This window comes from Neovison vison, chromosome 2, assembly GCF_020171115.1.
Source record: "Neovison vison isolate M4711 chromosome 2, ASM_NN_V1, whole genome shotgun sequence".
NCBI classification, from domain to species: domain Eukaryota; kingdom Metazoa; phylum Chordata; class Mammalia; order Carnivora; family Mustelidae; genus Neogale; species Neogale vison.
In genome coordinates, this window is record NC_058092.1 from 98,639,672 (window position 1) to 98,657,106 (window position 17,435).

The 17,435-nt window shown below is 34.5% G+C and overlaps 1 protein-coding gene across 2 annotated transcripts in view; it reads right to left on the minus strand.

Annotated features, from left to right (window-relative positions):
• TRIM33 (tripartite motif containing 33) overlaps nt 1-17,435 on the minus strand; it is a 114,362-nt gene that overhangs the window by 20,476 nt on the left and 76,451 nt on the right. For both annotated transcript variants that reach the window (XM_044238960.1, XM_044238959.1), the window contains exons 5-11: nt 14,630-14,746; nt 11,834-11,948; nt 9,606-9,752; nt 9,021-9,138; nt 7,330-7,604; nt 6,344-6,508; nt 2,002-2,202 (exon numbers count right to left, since the gene is read on the minus strand). In XM_044238960.1, coding sequence (XP_044094895.1) covers nt 2,002-2,202; nt 6,344-6,508; nt 7,330-7,604; nt 9,021-9,138; nt 9,606-9,752; nt 11,834-11,948; nt 14,630-14,746 — 1,138 coding nt within the window. The remainder of the gene's footprint in view (nt 1-2,001; nt 2,203-6,343; nt 6,509-7,329; nt 7,605-9,020; nt 9,139-9,605; nt 9,753-11,833; nt 11,949-14,629; nt 14,747-17,435) is intronic.

Consider the following 17,435-nt stretch of genomic DNA (forward strand, 5'->3'; position numbering starts at 1 on the left):
CCCCAGTGTCTTATCAATTTCACTGCTCCTTGCTCCCCTGGTGACCCTTGACTCTAAATAACTCATACAATGCACGTGAGGACGACTCAGTATAACTTCAAAGACTATATTTAAATTTATAAACAAAATGCTGTTTGTCAAGTCATTGCCTTGGCTTAATGCGAACAAGCAGTCTGCTGTGCCTACTCCTAGCACCTCAATGCTTCCACCCGCCCTGCCCACAAGCCAATCTACCAACTTGAACAAGTATTTTGACGAGCACAAGGAGTACTGGCATGTCATGTTACCCAGAGAACTTTCCAAACAAGTACCCAAAACCCATCTGATGTCTGAAGGTAAGTGGAAGAGACCTGGTGTCCAACAGAGTCTAAGCTGGGTTCATTACACAACCCATAAGCCAGAATCACGGACTGTTCTCTTAAATGACCTCTTCCAAAATATCAACAAAAATGAAGTATATCTGGGGATCATGAATTAAACTTTTTCAAATTTACTATATATGTGTTGTAAGGTAGTATTCAGTGAAAATCTGAAAATGTAAAAATCATTCATTCATAACTGTGCATGAGTTGTATTCTCAGCAACGGAGCTCAGTTAAATGCAACTGGAATTAAGTTACAATAAGGTGGTTTTTGTTTTTGTTTTTTAGTTTTTTTCTAAAGTAACTTCTATACCCAATGTAGGGTTTAACTCACAAACCTAAGACCAAGAATTGCAATTTCCACTGATAGAGCCAGCCAAGTGTTTAAGATAAATTTCTTCTAGTCAGTTTTTCTCTTATTAATAAGCGCCTGTTTGACTTTGTCTATTATTTTTGTATTAAATAGTTTGTGTGCTGCATCCAAAATAAATAAATAATATATATGTATTATTTATTTGCGAGCAAGGAAATAAGCATGTAGGGGGGAGGGGCAGAGGGAGAGTTCCAACCAGGCTTTACGCTCAGCACAGAGCCTGACACGGGCCCATGAGTTCACAACCTGAGCCAAAATCAAGAGTCAGTGCTTAACAACTGGACCACCCAGGTGCCCCCACCCCCCCAAAAAAATTTTAATTAATGCTTCTAGGGGTGCCTGGGTGGATCAGTCGGTTAATCAGCTGCCTTCGGCTCAGGTAATGATCCCAGGGTTCTGGGATCAAGCCCTTCGTCTGGCTCACTGCTCAGCAGGAAACCTGCTTCCCCTCTCACTCCCCCTGCTTGTGTTTCTTCTCTCTCACTCTGTCTCTCTTTGTCAAATAAATAAATAAAATCTTAAAAAAATATAAAAAAAATGCTTTTAATTCAAATGAATTCATGAAATTTCAGAAGGCACTACAAGATATTTTTCTTCAGTGCTCGCTTCGGCAGCACATATACTAAAACAAGATATTTTTCTTCAGGAAGATGCTACAGGTGAAAGGGACAGAAGGCTTTTTTATCCTCTACTTTTCACCTTTTTATCCTCTACTTTTCACTATCACTTTCTCTCTCATTATGCACCACCCTCCACCAAAGTGCCTAATTTCTAGACTTTCCAACTTCTTCCTTTCTTAGTCCAACCTGTTTGCACAAGGGGTACACCATCCCTTTTAGACTTAACAGAAGAGTGGCAAATACATGACCACATTTTGGTCCTGCATGTCCTCTCTGGATCCATATTGGTAGATCAAGTACTTTGTCTAACACAAGGTTTGTCTGTTGGCAAGTGGCAGAAAGATTAACAAAGCCAGTATCTTAAAACTTTAAAATACTGAGGCATGCTGGTTTTAGCATATATAACTTTTAAAAATTAAATATTATATTCTACTCTTTGGAAATTTCGAAACACGTTTCTCCTGAAAAATGAAAGGGGAAAGGAGAAAGGAAAGAGGAAAGGGAGGAGGGAAGGAAGAGGGAAGGGAAAGGAAGGGAAGGGAAGAGAAGGAAAGGGAATGGAAAGAAAGAAAAAGAAAGAAAAGATATACCCTTAGCTCCTTAATTAACATGAGGTTTTAAATCCCTCATTCAATTTAGATACAAACCTGTATGGGTGGAATATCTGGCAGTGATGGAAGGTTTTCAGGATTGGTAACTGAGGGGATTAGCTCTATTGCTGTAACAGACGGGCTGGTGGGACCTCGATTTGCATTTGCCATGGTAGCTGTAGTAGGGCTGGTCGGATTGATTGTGGTGTTGTGCACCGACACAACAGGAAAGGGTCCAGCATGTCCTGGGTTTGAGTGCTGTTAAGAAAAAAGATGTTATCATTACATGATCTGCCAAGATATCCTAATATGAGCTATACCTTCACAACACTTTTTAGTTTAGGGAAGATTCACAAATGTTTGACACCTGTGGCTGAGAAACAAAGAAGTAAACACTATCTTAACAATAGCCAAGACACAGAAGCAACCTGTGTCCATGCACAGATGAATGGACAAGGAAGGCGTGGTATGTATGTGGGTCTGGCCATGTATAAAATGTATATGAGTGTGTTTGCATACAGAGTATTATTCAGCCATAAAAAAAGAGGCAATCATTTGCCACAGCATGGATGGACCCTGAAAGCATCATGCTAAGTAAAATAAGACAGAGGAAGACAAATACTATATGATCTCATTTATATGTGGAATCTTAAAACAAAGCAATTGCACAGAAAAACAATTCAGATTTGTGGTTTCCAAAGGCAGAGGATGGGAGAAGGTGGAACTGAAAGTGGTCAATGGGAAAAGGTACAAACTTCTATTTGAGATAAAAAGTTCTATGGATGTGACATATACAATACAACCATAGTTTTCACACTGTTGTATGATATACAGGAAAGCTGTTAAAAGTAAATCCTAAAGAAGATGTGGTACGTGTGTACACACACACACACAAACTACTCAGCCATCAAAAAGAGTTAAATCTTGCTATTTGCAATGATGTGGGTAGAGCTAGAGTCATATTATCCTACGCAAAATCAGTCAGATAAAGACAAATGCCATATGATTTCACTCATATGTAGAATTTAAGAAACAAAACAGATGAACATATGGAAGGGGGGGGAAGAATAGAAAAAAAAAAGAGAGAGGGAAACAAATCATAAGAGACTCTTTAAAGACAGAGAACAAACTAAGGGTGGAGAAGGGGGGTGGGTGGGAGGTGGCCTAGGTGGGTGATGGGCATTAGAGGGTACTTGTGATGAGCACTGGGTGTTCTATGTAAGTGATAAATCACTGAATTCTACTCCTGAAACCAATATTGCATTGTATATTATCTAACTAGAATTTAAATAAAAAACATGAAAAGAAAAAATAAATCTTAAGAATTCTTATTATAAGGAGGAAAAAAATTTCTCTTCTTTTTATTTAACTATTTATCTATTTAACTGTTTATCTATATAACAGGATGGATGTTAGCAGAAGCTATTGTGGCAATCATTTCACAATGTATGTAAAATCAAACCATTATGCTGTAGGCCTTTATACAGTGATATATGTTGATAATTAAACAATAAAACTGGAAAAAAAGAGTAAGCCTTCTCCAACTTATTCCCCCCAAAAAGATCCGAATTCAAACTTGGGCTTTTCATTTTCCTACTCATTTTTGTGTAGTTGTTAGGAAAAAGCAGACTTGCCAATAACTTTCCACCTGTCAACCTGGTGAAAGAATGTTATAGAATGTTAGTGATAGAATGCTGGTAATAGGATGTTAATTCGGAACAAAGATAAAGATAAACAGATCACCTGAAAGCCCCCAGAGGTTTCAAACATCACACCAGGAAAGCCACTGCTCTATTTATATTCTTCTTTGACACTTTTGTCTTTTTAAAAATAAAAATAATTGTGAAAAACTACTGTGCATTGTATAACTGATAAGGTAAGAAAAAACAATGAATGTATAAATAGAAATATGACACCAATTCCTGATTGTAATACTCTGTGACTTTAGGTACATCACATCTCAGTAATTTAGAAATGTGGCTAATACCTCACTTGTCTCATTGTGAAGAACCATTAGGAGGACCATCTTTCAAGGTAACATAGACAAAAGAATCTTTGGGAAACAAATTACACATGTATCAATAAATCATTAGAAATTTAAACACAAAATTCTAACAACCAGTGATTTCTGTAGGAGCCCTGAAGCCTGATTCCGCAGCTTCTGCACTCTTCCAAACGGTGTACCTGTCTCCTGATAATACTTGAGGGTTTTCCACATACTAACGGGTACATGGGTATGTTAACACCTTTAATGAAACTAATGTCCATTTCTTCAACCTTCATAAGTATTTTTTCCCTAAAGAAAACCTGATTTCCCTAGGAATGTGCCAGATTCTACAGGTTCTCATCCTCTACTTCTTTCCTAATTACCCTTCTCCCCCAAACCTCAACAGCATACCTCTGACCCAGTCCTAATCTTATCTAGCATATGGTCTGGGGCAGAAAATAACTGCTATGAGTGTCAAACTGATGAAAACGTGCACCCAGCTCAAAAACCTGGTAACAGATCTGTAAGTGGGTTCTGATACCAGATGATCAACAAAAACCAAAGATATGAGGAAACTGTCAAATGATATAAAAAGATTTATGAAACAGTACTAAAAGTTCATTTTGAATTTGTTTATAACCCACAAAAGTTCAAACAACTGAGGAAAATAAGAAAATTCTTTTAAATACCAGATATAGGCTTTTGTGAACAAATTTCCTGAGGATCATGAGAAAACAAAACCAGAAAAAAAACCATAATGAAAATTAATGTTGAATTCTAACTTACTCTAAAAGTGACAGACATGCAAGTATATATAAATGAATAGGAAGGGAGAAATGACTCCATCTATCTCATAAAGAAATGCATACATAAAAGAATTTTACTTTTATGATTCCTAATATTCTTAAACAATTGTTTAGGAATTATTGTAATGAAAATCTGGTCCTGAAAAAAATCTTTTTAAGCTTAATATATTGTCTTACTGTCGCTGGAAATATAAGAATTTTTAAAATTGAGAGACATTTTTCCCACAGAAAACTGCAACTAACTGATTTGTAAGTCTATCAAATGTAAGTACATTAAGATAAAATTCTGTAGAAAAAACAGAAGAGCAATTCAAGTCCAAGGAGAAAAGACAATAAAATTTTGATTTCAAAAATGAGCTTGCTGGGCGCCTGGGTGGCTTGGTGGGTTAAAGCCTCTGCCTTCAGCTCAGGTCGTGATCCCGAGGTCCTGAGATCGAGCCCCACGTTGGGCTCTCTGCTCAGCAGGAAGCCAGCTTCCCTTCCTCTCTCTCTCTGCCTGCCTCTCTGCCTTCTTGAGATCTCTGTCAAATAAATAAACTTTAAAAGAAACAAAACAAAAAAGAGCTTGCTACAGTATTTGGGATTCTAGTGGATTGGTTTATAAGAATGATAGAAAGGTTTTACTTTATAAAGTCAATATTTACAATATGCCAGAAAATATGTCCTCAGCAACCATTTAAACTTAAGTTTATAACAGAACTTTAAAATGCCAACTGTAAACGTGAGTGAGTACTTATTTTTCAAGTCTTTCCAGAGGTACTTGGGCCTAAAAGTTGATAAACTGCTCTGAAACTGTTTATCCAACTTTAGTATACAGATTAATCTGAGAGTTAAATAAAAATTTATTACTTCTAAGTATTCTGCCCTTAGAAATTCTGCTTCAGTAACTATGGTTCAGAATCTATTTCTGACAATAACCCCTGCCATTCTGATGGTCATTAAAGGATGCTTTGAGAAATATCACTATAACATTATAAAATTAACTTTATTCTTTTATAACTAGAAATCACATGTAAAAGTAGCCTGATTTTATAATCCTAACTTCTATTCGAACATAACCTGCTATTCAGGCAACAATTAGAAAACGTATTTCTAAATACATTTATTTTTAAGAGTAGGCACATCTGTATCCTTAAAAGAAAAATAAGCAAAGAGAAGGAGGGAGGATTAAATAATTAAATAACATATAGCATAGCTCTATTGTTTTCAAAGTCCCTTTTATAGATTAGGTTCCAAATACCACATTAAAACATTAGAAGAACAATTTCAGGACACTGAGGTTCTAATCTTGACTTTACCATTACCTCTTGTGATTATAGAAAAATAACAAGCTCCTTTGTTTTTTACTTCTGTAAAATGAATTGGTTAAACTAGATTAGAGGTTCTTAACCCACAGTATATAATGAGTTGAATGCCATTAAATAAACTCTTAAAACTGAATTCATGTGTACGTGTATTTTTCTGGGACAAGAAGATACACAGCATCAATCAAATTCTCAAAGGTATCAATGGCCACACAGCAACCCCCACCCCCAACTGATTAAGAAGCATGACGTCTTTTAGTTTGAAAATTGTATGATTCTTACAAATGTAACTCTAGGCATACTTGTCTTTGGAGGTGTGGCTGCATCATGGAATACTGAGGGCCGCTGTGCCTGGGTATCCCTGGTATTCGGGCAGCATTCTGAGCCAATCTCATCTGATGGGCTTGGAAAGCTCCACAGTTCATGTTGCTTCTTTGCATTGTTTGCACACTGATCAATCTTGGAGGCTACAAAAGGCAGAAATTGCATTTATGTAATAATATTTTTTATAAATTTACTTTTCAATTATAAAATGTTATGGTAAAAATCATTCAGTCAGGACAGAAGAGCATAAAGTAAAAAGTGTAGTCACATTTGCCCCATCTCTAGCCCCAATCCCTTCCTCTCAGTATATGTGTGTGTGTGTATTTAAAGCCTATTAACATTAACTTATCCAACCCTGGATTAATGGTTTTGATTTGGATGGGGAAGGGAAGATCAGGAGAGATACAGGGATGCAAATGATTTGAACAAATACCTAAAGAATTTATCAGATTGAGGTGCCTGGGTGGCTCAGTTGGCTAAGCATCTGACTCTTGATTTCAGCTCAGGTTGTGATCCCAGGGTCGTGGGATCAAGCCCTATGTGGGACTCTGCATTCAGTGTGGCATCTGCTCCAGATTCCCTCTCCCCCAACCCCTTCTTAAATAAATAAGTAAGTAGGTAAGTAAGTAAGAACTTATGAGATCCTAGGCAAAAGCTATCTGGCCTTCTGGCCCCAAACCACATATGAAAAACAAAAAGTATCTGGTCTGGAGGAATAAAATCTTTTGCTCCTCCACAGTAGTAGTGAATTAATTTCGTTTCCCATGGTAAGTATTTTATTTAACACCTTTTCTCACATCTTCCCCAAATCCCTGCCAAACCCAGAGCAAATATTTAAACTCTAACCATTGAGCTCTGTCCCTGTTAGTAACATTGAAATGTGTAATGCATCCTTACAGGACAGAGTGTAATCTTGAGGCCTTCATAATTTTTGCCAATCATGCCATGATGTGATAATACTCACCTGTTGCTGTAACATCTGTGGGGCTGCTTGTCTAGGGTGCTGCTGTGTTGTTGTTGTGGTTGTTGATACAGGTGCAGGAGGCTGCTGCATTCTCATCTGTTGCAACTGCTGATGTTTCTGTGCATATACTTGCTGTTGCATGTGCTGGAGTCGAAGCTGTGCTAAGTTAATCTGTCCAGGGGTTTTACTAATGTGGTTTGTCCCTGGAGGAACTTGCCCAACTACAACATTAGGAGTATAACCAGGAGCTGGTTTACTCTCTATTACTAGATTACCTGAAGGATTTAAAAAATGAGAATAATTTGCATATAAATGATTAAATCATCTATTTTGTGGATTAGTCACTATCTTTTCCTCTCTCCTTTGACAACTATCAGCACTCAAAGCTTCTGACAGTACAGCAGAGATGGGAGCTAGGTTTAAAGATAATAAAAATCAGAAACAGTCCTAAGACAAATAATTGACTTTTGATTCTTCAGAATAATATATTACCTGCCCTTATTCTTTATTTACATTTACACACATGCATAGAAATTTAAAAATCTGAAAGAGGTATCTGCAGAAGAGGCCCATTCAGTCGGTCAAAATCAAGTCTTCCAGACTGATTCAAGGATACCTAAGATTGCTAATGCTGATGCCATCTGCCTTTGAACTGCCACAGCCTGCAGGGCAGAGTATGACACTGCTCCAAAACTGTCTGCCGAAACATGGAATGTTTTAATCACTTACGTCTCTAAAAATGAACATTTTCCTTGCCTCTCACAAACCCCACTGTTTTCTAAGAACAGAAAGCAAATTTTAGGAATGTCTGATATAAAGCAGAGTTGGCAAACCTTTCCTTTAATGCATCAGATATTTTAGGTCTTGCAGGCCATATAAGATCTATCCTATGTTCTTTCATTTTCATTTGTTTTTACAACCCTTTAAAATGTTTGTTTAAAGTCTGTTTAAAAAACAAACTTAGCTACCATGCCACACAAAAACAGTTTGCCAATGCCTGATCTAAGGCTATAACCAAATTTTAATGTACACAAAGACTACATTTTTACAGAAATTAATCCACCTCTGCTTTTATAACTTCCAATGGTGAGGACCTATGCTGAAAGTGAGTTTACTCAATCTGTAGACAATTCTAACTGTCGGGAAGTTTTTCGCCTTTGTTGTAAATTGAGCTATTTGTCTGTCTCCCTGTAACCCTCACCTATGGTCAGGAGGTCCACACTGTGGAGTAATAAGAGTAAAGTCCATTTCTCTTTCATGTGGAAAAGAGCCACTCTTATCTTTCAAACCTTCCTCAGTACATGACTTTCTGACACATCAGCATCCTGGAAGTCCTCCTCTAGTGGACAATTTGGTACAATTAATATGCAAACTACTAAACATCTAATAAATTCCTCCAGAGAATGAAGCCCGTTTGCTAAGTTTTCGACATGAAATAGTCATTATCAATTTTAAAAGATGTGAAGGAAACGTTAGCAACGATACACATTATTAAAATCTACACATAGGAGATTCTCAATATCCTTACAGATGTCATGAACATAGCTCGAGTTGAGTTTCCAATGAGGAACATATTTTCCAAGAAATTTACATGTTAGAGTGAAGCTTTAAATATTTAAAATTTGCTTGAGATGTTTTCTCCTCCTAATTCACTGTTCCCAGTTACATTCATAAAGCTAATTATTTCTCACCTAAATTGACTACATTCTTTGCCCAGAAGGTGGGATCACAATGGAAACGAATTGCTCCATTAGCAGCAGGCACAGGATCACACCGTGCTTTCAAAATATGGCGCAATTGAAAAGTAATCTTAAAGGGAAAAAATTCACATTAGTCTTAAAAATTATAAGTATCACAAAAACATAAATGATAAAGACATAAAAAGCTCATGTAGCCCCGTAATGTCAATCTCAGATGAGGCTGTATGTGTTTAAAAGACTAACTATATAAGCAATCAAATGCACATGCTTGAACTTCTGATATTTCTGGTGATAAACTACATTATGATACAAGGTATCTTCAGGTCAGTAAATACTGTATGATTCCATTCATATGCAATTCTAGAAAATAAAAGAAATCAGACTAGTGGTTGCCTAGGGTCAGGAGTAAAGGGGAATAAGGAACTTTTGTGGGTGGTGGAATTTTTCTGTATCTTAACATGGTGGTTACATTTGCAAAAATACAAAATCTATACTTCATACAAGTGCAGTTCCCTGAAGGAAATACCTTAATAAGTCAACTTAAAGACCATAAATATACTATACTATGTGTCTCACCAGTCGCTTGCTGTACAGTAGTGCTGTGCTGCTGCCACTCGCAATTGCCCAGTTTGTAAAGTTCATAACGTGCTTCACCTGCCGGGAAAGGCCTGTGATGTCGTTCTGCTGCTGCAGTAACTTCATCTGTCTTTCTTTTGTAACGTTCTGAAATAAAACAAGAATTCAATGAAAAATTCTATGTGAAAAATTCAACTCACAATTTTTATTGCAAAGGAACAGAATACCTACATTACTTTTTAAAATTAGGATAAGTTGACAAGCACCTCATTATTTAATGAGTCTCTGATCAAAAAAAAAGAAAAAAATTCACTAACAAAAGCGGACCTAAAACTTAAGTTCTCTAAGCTAACAAGGACATTCCATATACAGATATTAATGTTAGTTGATGTCTCCTCTCTTTTCCTTCAGAAGATAAAAATGTCCTTATTAAAAACAGTATCTATTAGGCTGATGCAATACACAGAATCTATGGCATAATGAGCTGACCTTTAGAAATATGATACACTCAACTCTACTTTTCAGACGAAAGAAAATTTTGTGTTGCAAGTGCCATCTACTGGTGGTGCATCATGAAGCTGGAGTTAAAATCTCTTCCTTTAAATACTTAAGACAAAATGAGAAACTAATTCGAATGTTCTAAGAGCAGAGTTAGCGAAACTTTTAAAACGATAAAAGTTCATAAAAGAACAAGAAAGTCAGTAAGAGTTGAAGGACCAGTTCAGGGGGAAATGCTGCAAAGTAAAGTAAAACTATCTGGGAACAAAACTCGTAGAAGCAACAGGTGATGTTCTATATACACTCTAACATTTGGCATGCCAAACAACATATCTACTTGGTACTTAGCCTTTTCTTAATGCCTCAAAAGTTGATTTACTGGACAATTTTTTTTCCCTAAGGAAACAAATTGCTCATTTTGTAATGTAAAACAGGTGACAAAAGTATTCAACTGATAGAAGCTTGATTCACAACTTCCCTGGAAATTATTCCTTTTACAAAGCTTAGGAAAACCTCTATTTTACAAAGTTTAAGAACGCTATTACACTAGGAAACATCTATTGTTTAAATTCAGCATATTAGGAGTATTTGGCAGATTTATCACTTGGTATTTCTGTATATTTTAGTATTAAGAGGCATCTTTTCACTCAAAAATTCTTGAAACAGTTTAAGAACATTATTTTAGACCTATACTTAAAATGTACTTGCAGTAACTTAAAAGGCTATCAAAAACAGTTGCTGCTCAATACTCTCCATTCACAGTCCTTTTGAAAACAAAAATCTAAGTTAAATGCATCAGCTGGATGTACAATAGGAAAGAGACCTCCAACTTTAAGAGTATGTGTGAGAGTACTTTTAATCTCACAACTGTGTCTCAATAAAAAAAAATTATTTCAAAAGACAAAATTCAGAAATAACACTGCCAACATAATTTCTTTCATTTCTATGTAACTATGTGTCTAATATTTCTACAATGGTCTGTGAAGGAATGAAACAGACAAAAAAAAATACTGTGGAAAATTTGAGGTTAATAGTAATGGAAGTAAAAAAACCAAATACATAGTTTAAATTGCTACCATTTAATGGTGCAGAAAACACAAACCTGTATCATCTAAGCCTACTACAGAGCACCAAATTTTGAAAACCAATCAACTCTGATCAGTAGAGGGGAAGCTTTGTTTAAGACTTAATTTGGATTTCACAAATTGACTGGATTCTTATCTAAAAATTTGTATCTACATATTAATCTCAAAATATGCAACACAAATACAGTACAACAAAATTATCATTAAGTTTAAAGTTTATAAATTTCAAAATGAGCACCATTTTTAGCAAAACTGTGGAATATTTTTAAAAGAAAAGTAAAACACAAAGGCTAGACATTCACATGTAAAAATTAAATTAAGGCCCTATCTCGGGGAAGGGGAGGATGTAGCAGGTTGGCTTTGTCTTTGTTTATAGAACATTTTAGAAATAATTCTTTCATTCCTAAGAGGACAACTCTATCTCCTAATTTATGCAGCTAAAATCAGTATTATTAAATTGGACTTCAAATTAACTAACTCAATAAAGCTCTATTTTCCAATAGAAAATGAAATTTTTAAAAATGTTTTTAACTTTCTTTACTTCCATGCCCCCCCCAACCACTCTAAAAGAGCTTTCAATAAACATTAAAAACAGCTAAAGAGCAACAGAAGCAGTTTTTGTTTTATTTTGGCTTTGAACCGTACCTCTAGCTGCTGTAAGAGAGATTTTCCTTTCTTATTAATTTCATTGATAAGGGTGAAAATGGCCACTTTAATTTCCTGTTCTACTCGTTTGTTAGTCTCATTTACTTCTTTTATCCTGAATAAGAGAAATGCATCATTAGGTTATTTATCCTATGTCTCTGAATCATCAACTGTTACAGAAATTCATCCAACTGGGCACTTAAAGAGAGTAATTAAAATTAAACCTTTGTCAAAATGTACAACTTATGTTTCGGTAGACCTGAGCAGTCAATTTGGTCCAAACAAGTTATATATAAAGAATGGAATATGTAGTAATTTTAAATTAAATTTATAAAGGCCAGTTTATTAGTCTAGATGGCAATCTCCTTTAGTTTCTATGACATGAATGTGATATATAAACATCTGACATCAGCAATTGCTGTCTAGTGTCAAATATGGCATGCTGCATCCACTAAACACTTTTTAAGAACAATGTGCAAAAAAGAACAATGTTGCAAACAGTAATTATCGGTTAGAATAATAGGAATTAAGCTTTGAAGCACTTATTTTCTCCTATAACTTAATCACTTCAAATGTGGGTTCTGATACATGATCCTCCCCACCCCCATCCCGCATAGGTTCTTCCCAAAACAGTTTTCCTACTGTACAGAATTAAGGGTATAAAACAACTTCAATCCATTTACAAAATGTGCCAGATGTTTTAGAATAGGTGTAAGCCCCCATTTCGATAATGAAAGGTTTAGTTGCAGATATGAAACAGCTAATAACCTATTTCATGGAGTGGGGAGAGGTATCCCACCAATATAAATACATAAAATGTTAAACAATCAAAGAAAGTAGCCTTCAACTTTTATACATTCTACTTCTTTACAAACTATTTCCCATACTTTCAACCTCTAAAATGTCTTTTATTTGCCCAATTCAAATTTGAGTAACTTTAATACAGTCTGAGTAATTATAATGTAATTTTCCCTCCTTTGTCTATGTTTCAGCACTTGTTTGGGCACTTATTTGAAAATTTTACTCAATTCTGTCCTTATCTTACTAAAGTAAGTGGAAGATGTCATTTTAAAAATAAGAGTGTTAATTACTATGATAATGTAGGATTCCAACTTAAAATGACTCAGCCAAAGACTAAAATCACTGAACATGCTAAAAGCAGAGAACTGTTAGCCATAGTCAAATCCTCATTAGATTCAAGCAGGTCTACATGTGTTCAATTGTGAAGAAATAAATCAATGTACATTTAAAAAATGGAGACAGATCATAAAAGAGTGTCTAAAGGGAAGTATTACTGGAGATTTCAACACTTTAAAATAAATCTGGAGATGAAATCATTAGTCTCCCTAACCCTCTGTAATTTTATAACAATAAATCTCTTGTTCTACTTTTCTACAAAGATTCAGAAACACATATGCAAAATATGTACAAAGTATCTATATAAAAATATGGGACTGCCTTATGAATCAACCATCTTTCTCTGAAAAGGACATTCATCTATTATTTATGAGAAGACAGCTCCCACTCTCTCCAGTATCACCCACAACATAGCAGAATCACTAAAACATCCTGACTTTTTCATAACAATTAACCATCCATAAATAGTGTATGCAATATATTAGTGTAGGGATATACAGTTGACCCTTGGGCAAAGTGAGGGTTAGGAGCACCTATCCCCATGAAGTAAAAAATTCACATAAACCTTTTGACTCCCCAAAGGCTTTAGCTAATAGCCTACTGCTGACCAGAAGCCTTACTGCTAACATACAGAGCTTAATCAGATTAGCATGTTTTATGTTATATGTATTACATATTATAAACTTACAATCAAGTTAGCTAGAGAAAAGAAAATGTTATATTTATTGAAAAAATCTGTATAAGTGGACCCTCGCAATTCAAATCCATGCTATTTTAGATCTACACCCTCAGAGTAGCCTTTTCTTTTGGTATCACTGATTCTTAAGATGAAAGTTCTACTACCTTATAGTCTAATATATAATATACTATTCATTCATCAATTTAATACTTTTGAATATTGTCATTTTCCATCATTTTAATCATCAAAAATTAACTTAAATATCCTAGAAGTACCTAAAAGTCTCATTATTTGTGAAACTGAAAAACAAATACTTATAACCCTATTCATACCCTCAGGAATATACAGATTTTAATTATACCAGCTTCAGGTGTTCATCTTTCTACAGAGTCCTCACCTTGTTAATGTACTCCTTTATGGAACTTACTCCAACTTGACTTATCAATAAATTTAGTTCATTTAGAAATGAACCTGAATAGAATTTTTAAATGCTGATGGTATTACTGATAAAAATAATGCCAATAGTTAAAATCTGAGGGCTTACTATGTGCCACAAACTGTTCTATACATTCATCTTATAATACTACTACTAAGAGAAGTAGTATTTTTAATTCTTGCTTTACAGTTGGAAAGGTAAATTTATCCACCATTCTTTTCATACTCTCTCCTCTGTACTATGTCTTCCACAGAGTTAAAATTTGTAATTCAACTCTCCATGTATTAGTTGCTTTTTCCACAGTAATTTAAGGCTTTACAAAGTTTAGAGTTTTGCTGATTATAAAGTGGTCAAAGACGTATCTTAAGAGGACTCAAAATTCTGGTGAATTAAATCTTACTTAACAAGTATTATAATCCAAACTCAAACTTTTATCATTTACCCTTCCAAAAATATGTTTTCTATGTACGCTTAGTATGTAAACTGACTTACTATTTTTAATAATTTTTTAAGTGAAATTATGGTTTTAAGGCAACACACTTACCTATTCTGCACCTGAGTAGCTGCAAAATGAACATAATTCTTCTTCTCAAGAAGCTTAGCCAGTAGATTCTCAATTGCACCTTTCTGGTTTTGAAAAGCTTCTTCCAAAAACTGGTATCTTAAAACAGGAAAAAAAAAAAAAAACTACATTTAGAACAGAAAATTTATTATTAAAATCCTTAAAATGAATTGCTACATGACTCAAACTTATGACCTTATTGAAACGATCAATATTCTATGCTGCCCTCACATACCTTACCTCGACAGCAACTCTTAACTACAAATCCCTTCCCTTCTGACCCAAGCCTGAGAAGCCATTTGGTAAGACAAAAAAAAAATTAACTTAAGAACTGCTCAAATGCTCTTATGTTAGAATTTTGATTCAGAATTACATTTTTTAAAAATCCAAATACTGGAATAAGTTGTATACATTTTAAACCATAAAATATAACATTATAGAAATACTTTCAAAAGTGGAGGAACTACCCATAGTTTTAAAATCATAAAACCACTACTACTACTACCGTGATATATATTCCTTGGGCTTTTTATTATGTATTTTTAAATACAAGTATATACAATGTATGTGCAATTTTACACCTTTTATCTCATCTTTACAATCACCACTTGAAATAATTTTTCAGTTCTCCATACTATGTAGTCAAATTTTTCCAGAAGAGTTGAACCAATTAAAAATCACCGACACTAGTTTTATTGTAGCTTTGTCAACATGAGTGGTATCTGTTGTTATTTCTTAATATTATTGTGCAAAAATTTATACTTAATAGTAAAGACTACAGTTTTTTGGTTACTAGGAAGGTAGAATGGTTTTCTTTCTTATTTTTATTTCCTTTGTGTGAGTTACACATTAAGTTGACAAATATTTTTGGGATTCTTCTGTATGCTAGGGATACGTGAGTAAATAAATCCATTACTGTTCATATTCTTATAATAGGCACACATATGAAATGATACTATACTGTGATAAGAACTGTAATGGAGGGGAGCCTGGGTGGCTCAGTCTGTTAAGTGTCTGCCTTGGACTCAGGTCATAGTATCAGGAGTCCTGGGACTGAGTCCCACATCAGGCTCCCTGCTCTGCCTGCTTCTTCCTCTGCCTGCTGCTCCCTATGCTCTCTCTCCCTCCTTCTCTTAGATAAATAAAATATTTTCAAAAAAAGGAACTATAATGGAGATATAGTCTTAACAAGAACACAGCCTTAATACCAAGGAAAGCTTCACAGCGAAGTGGGAATAGTATTATCATATGCTAAATACAGAGACATATTTAAGGAACTACAAAGACTTCAATTTAGCCAAAGAGCGCCAGGCAAAGGTCAGAATATGAGGTAGTAATTAATAAAATCCAGAATCAGGCTGTGAAAGGCTGGGTGTACCATGCTAATGTTTGGATTTTATCTTCTTAGTAATGGGAAACCCTTGAAAAATTCTAACCAAGATATAATAATCAGATTTATGCTCCAGGAAAATCATCAGACAGAAATATAAAAGATAAATCCAAAGAAGAGAGAACAGGATGACCAGCTACAACTCTATGACAGAAGCTCAGATAAGGTATCATAATACAATACTAGCTGGCACAGCTGCACAAACAAGCCTGAACAATGGACTCTGTCAGAGAGATCAGCACCTTTGGTGATTTGGGAGTTTACATGCTGCAGTTAAAGTAAGGTCTATGGTATGACTTAAAAATTAAATGCCTAGCTAAGACACAGTCAAGAAAAGGTCACTGGAAATGAGTTCAAGATACTGACAAAGGTACAACTATCTATATAGATACTGAAATCATTAAAGGCAGGAATTGAGATTAAGACTATAAGTCTCTAAATGTCTGTGCCTTTAGTGAAGGTCTTACTTAAGGCAAATTTAAGAGAAAAGGTTAAAAAGTTGTGAACACTGAGGGAAGTTTGGTAAGATGAAGGAAAATTTTGCTTAGTGCTCGGGTTCAAGGCGTAAAGGAAAAATGGAGGGCAGTAGAAGGCAAAATGTACAGCAATATGAGGACTGGTGTAACAGGATATTCAGCAAGTGAGGTTTTTATTTTGTTCATTGCTTTTAAGAGTATTTTATTGTAATAAAGCATACATAATAAAATTGACCACTTTAAGATTTTTAATAATTTATTTTTAAAGCAAAACAAAATGAAGCAAGAAAACAAAACCCAAATCCTGTCTGTAATGTAAAGTATAATAACACTTTATAACTTATGTACAATATTAAACAGCAAAAAAAGATGTGGGAGTTTTAATTTTAAATTAAAACTTAAAATTAAATTAAATTAATTTAATTTTAAATTAAAACTATCAAAATTAATTAATTAAAACTATCTAATGTTAGATAGATACATAATCCAAAGATTGTTGTTTCATTTCATTCTTTCATTGAAGAACATTTGATTTACTCCACACACAATTTTTGTATGTCCAAAATAAAGCTTTACTTTGTTAAATCTGTACAAATGAAGTAGGAATATGAGGTTACCATGCTAACCTTTGTGACTCAATGAGCTTTAAATTAAGATAAAGAAAGATCTTTTGACACAGAGTTTTATTATGTCAGTAAATAGAAAGGCACCTGGTAGAAAGGTCAACCAGTATCATAATTCACAAAATTCTAATTCATAAAATTTAACCCAGTACAAATTTATTTCTCTTCTCACTTCAATATAAATGTTTCAGAATCCTGTCTAGAAATATCTTGTTGATTCATGTGAACTAGTATTAAGCAAACAAACTATGATATCCCTACATTTAAGTATGTGTTCTTTCTTAACCACTTATACAGGA